The 3814-nt window shown below is 58.9% G+C and overlaps 1 protein-coding gene across 2 annotated transcripts in view; it reads right to left on the reverse strand.

The window, feature by feature from the left end:
• Window positions 1–1440: 1440 nt before the first annotated feature.
• Window positions 1441–3814, reverse strand: part of LOC105518415 (inverted formin-2) — a 12872-nt gene continuing 10498 nt past the window's right edge. For both annotated transcript variants that reach the window (XM_011951403.1, XM_011951402.1), the window contains one exon: window positions 1441–2242. In XM_011951403.1, the coding sequence (XP_011806793.1) occupies window positions 2214–2242 (29 nt within the window). In that variant the 3' untranslated portion in view covers window positions 1441–2213. The remainder of the gene's footprint in view (window positions 2243–3814) is intronic.

The raw sequence follows: 3814 nt of genomic DNA on the forward strand, positions 1-3814 counted from the left end.
GTGTGGGCAGGGAGTTGGGGCTTTTCTAAAAACAGCCCTGCCCAGGCCCAACAGCTGGGGCCCCTGCCAGTCACACGGCCCAGCCCGAATTATAACACCCCCACCCCCACCCCCAGCCCCCACAGTGGGCCTGTCCCCAGGTGGTGGGCAGCACAGGAACCACCGAGCTTGGGGCCATCCATCTGTGACCTTGGGCCAGAACGAGGGTGCGTGGGCGTGTCCACCTGTGGGTTCACTCTTTGGGGGCCACACCTCCCTGTGGGAACGTCGATACACGGTGGCCCAGGACACACAGACACCCACAGCTGCCTGCATACACACCTGCAGCCACGGAGCCTCACCGTGCAAGGCACCCCCAGAGCTCCTGTCCGTTTTGGTTCCTTTGCTGGCTGTAGCCCACTAAACTGACTTCTATGGAGCAGAGAGGAAAAAGAAAAACCAGGCTCCGGAAAGGCAGCTCCTCCTCCTGTCACGGGGTCCCCAGTCCCACCTCTCCAGGCAGGCGGGGCCATGGCCTCAGTTGCTGCAGGTCACCCTGTAGGTGACCCGCCCAGTACTCCATAGTCCAGTTTTACTGGCAGATCTGTAGGGGTGGGGAGGGGGAGGCGATGAGCTATTTAACTTAAAAACAATAGCACAGATGGGAGTGAAAAATGGTGCAGCTGCTTTGGAAAACAGTTTGGCAGTTTCTTAAAAAGTTAAACATAAACTTAGCATGTTGCCCAGTTGTTCCTCCACTAGGAATCTACCCCAGACAAATGAAAACTCGCATCCACACGAGGACTATGCAAATGTTCACAGCAGCAGGATTCGCAGAAGCCCCAAGCTGGAAGCAACCCAGATGCCCATGGACAGAAAAGCAAACAAAACGTGGTCCATGCATGCAATGGAATGTGTTTCAGCCATGAAATGCAATGACGTCCAGATACAGCCTGCAGCGAGGATGGAGCCTGAAAACAGCCGAAGGAAGCCAGGAGACATGCATGGCGACATCTGGAGCGTCCGGAGCGCAGGCAAGGGGTCAGACTGATGGGTGCCAGAGGACTTCTTGGGGTGATGGAGAGATTCTCAAAGTGCATCATTGCACAACCTTGATCTGCTGGAAAGCAAATACCGCCACAGCACACACATAACCAGCGAGACTGGTGGTTTGTAAATTATGCCCCTGTAGAGCTGCACCCACCTCACCACTGTTGGGTGCTGTTCACCATGGGGTCTGCCCTCTTCTAGATGTTTCTCACTGCCTCCTGAGGGCTTCAGGGACAGCCCCTGGCCTGGGGGACTGAGGGCCCCTCAACAGTGAATGCTCACACAGGGCCTGGGGAACTGGGGGCCCCTCAACAGTGAGTGTTCACACGGGGCCTGTCCAGTGCCCACCACGTTTGTGGGAGCCCACATCCACCGACCACTCCTGCAGCCTCTGAAAGCAACAGTCACACACCGGGCTAGGTCTGCTTTTTATTGGCCACACGTCCAGCTGCCAGCCTCAGGGCACACACCTGGCAGGCGGCAGGCTGCCCTCTCTGGGTGGGCAGTGAGGGGGCAGAGGCTGCTGGGTGTCACCCTGCAGCCCCTCAGGTGGACCTGTATTGTCCCCAGGGCCTGCCCATCCTGGGCAGCTGGCACTGGGAGGGGTTTTCTGTTGATGTGATGGCCAAGTTTCAGCTGCAGGTCAGAGGCTTGGTGGTGGCAGCAAATGCAGACCGCTCCCCACTCCAACTTCGGGCTGGCATGCTGGGATGGGGGCCAGACCCCACAGGAGGGCACCCTGGCCTGCCATGGCACTGCCTGCCAGCCTACCCCTGCCCAGGGCCCCCAACTCAGCCACCTCCAAGCAGTAAAGACTCGCAAAGCATTGCGTTTTGATTAAACCCTGCTGGGCTGAAGGGCAGGCAGAGCTGTGGTGGACACTGGCAGGATGCAGCCCCCACGACTGGCCCTTGGCAGGCTGCACCGGGTGCATGCGGGTGTGGGCCAGGGTCGCCTTTAGGAAGCAGGTAGGAGGCTGGCGCGTGCAGGCAGTCCAGGAGGGCACTAGGCCTGGCAGGGTACTGGTGCCTGTCGGGGTCCCAGCCACAACACCCAAAGGCGGCTCCAGGAGGGCCCTGGCTGGGTAAGGCACGGACTTTTGGTTTCCAGGGCCCAGTCCCAGCCTGGCCCCCAGAAGAGCCTCTCCTGGCAGAATGGCAGCATGTCCTGTGGCCTGGGCTCTCTCACTTGGCCTTGGGCCTGGGCCTGAGGCCTGTAAGGAGAGAGAAGAAATGATGTTATTAGGAGCAGCTTTGCTGGGTACAATACCAGGTGCCCGCTTCTGGGTCCCCAGGTCCCTGAACCCCTCATCACCACTGTCCAGCAGGTTGTGCCATGCATCTCAGGTCCACTCTGACCCCAGGCTCTTTCTCTGGAGCAGCACAACTTATCTAGGTGGAAGATGCCGGGATGGCCTGGCCAGGCTGGGTTTTGGCAAGGTGTGGCAGCCTGAGCCTGTGTCTTCTCTGCTGAGATGGGGAGTCTCTGTGGCCTGTCCCCAACCCCAAGTCTCAGACCCAGGCTGCACTCTGTCGTTACTCATTAATCCCCACTGCCACCACCTGCAGCCCTCCATGGCTTCCACATCGGGCCCCAAGCCCCACACGAGGACCCCAGCAGTGCTTTCTCCAGTGGGCTGCTGAGGGCGCTCAGCCCTGGCCCAACAGCTCCTGCCACCCAGATGGCCCCAGAGATGGCCCCACAGCCCTCCTGCCCCCAACGCCCTCTTTGCTCTCTGGTCCAGGGGCCCTTGGTGGCCCTTGTCTGAGTGCCACCCCCATTGCCACCACAGTGCCGGGTGGTGTCCCAGCTCCCCAGTGGGACAGCCCAGGCGGGGTTTGAGAACCACTACTCTAAAGAGACAGAGGAAGACAACAAAAACTGCCCGAAGTGATCACTCAGAGGGGGATCCAGCACCATTCCCCACTCAGGGAACCCGGAGAAATGGCCAAGACCAAGGCCTGGGCAGGGATGGGGGGGATCAGCAAGTCTGGGGTCAGCTGGGAAGAGGGGCTTGTGACAAAGATGGGAAGTGCTCAGGGGCTGTGGGTCACGGGCCCCGGCTGGTCTCCATCAAATGCACGACAGTGGCAGTGGTGGATTACGGCACCTTCAAAACTCACGTGATGGAAAAAGGGAGGGGAGAAGGGAGCACTCGGAGGAGGGTGGCAAACACAGAACCGTGCTGCAGCTGTTTGTTCCGCATGTCACCGCAGGTGCTTATTAACTAGACAGCACGGTGTTCGTGCAGTGGAGGTTCAGAGACCACCCCCGTAGCCGTGGTCAGCGCTGCTGCCACGATCGTCCCCACCCAGCTGGGGAGGACATGGCGTCCCCTGGGGTAGAACTTCTGCCCCAAAACTCAACCTGGACCTACTTGGGGGGAGCAATCAGGCAAACCCAAAGTGAAGGTGTCTTCCAGAACGTCAATGTCATACAAGACAAAAAGGGGCAGGAATGTTCTCGAACAAGACACTGAAGCTATATGACAACCAAACAGCGTGTGATTCTGGATACAACCTTGTTTGCGAAAACAACAAAGCAACAACGATTAAAGGAATTACTGGGACAAGTGGCACATCCGCACCGGGACCGAGTATTAGAAGCACGTGGACACGAAGCACCTCTGCAGCACACCCTGCCTGGTGGGGACTGGGGAAGACGGCTATGCTCTCAGGTGTCTGTGGGCGAGTTTAGGGGTCCAGTGCCATGATGTTTATAAGAAACTCTCAGGGCCGGGCGCGGTGGCTCAAGCCTGTAATCCCAGCACTTTGGGAGGCCGAGA

The sequence above is a fragment of the Colobus angolensis genome, unplaced genomic scaffold (genome assembly GCF_000951035.1).
Source record: "Colobus angolensis palliatus isolate OR3802 unplaced genomic scaffold, Cang.pa_1.0 Scaffold32, whole genome shotgun sequence".
Lineage (NCBI taxonomy): Eukaryota > Metazoa > Chordata > Mammalia > Primates > Cercopithecidae > Colobus > Colobus angolensis.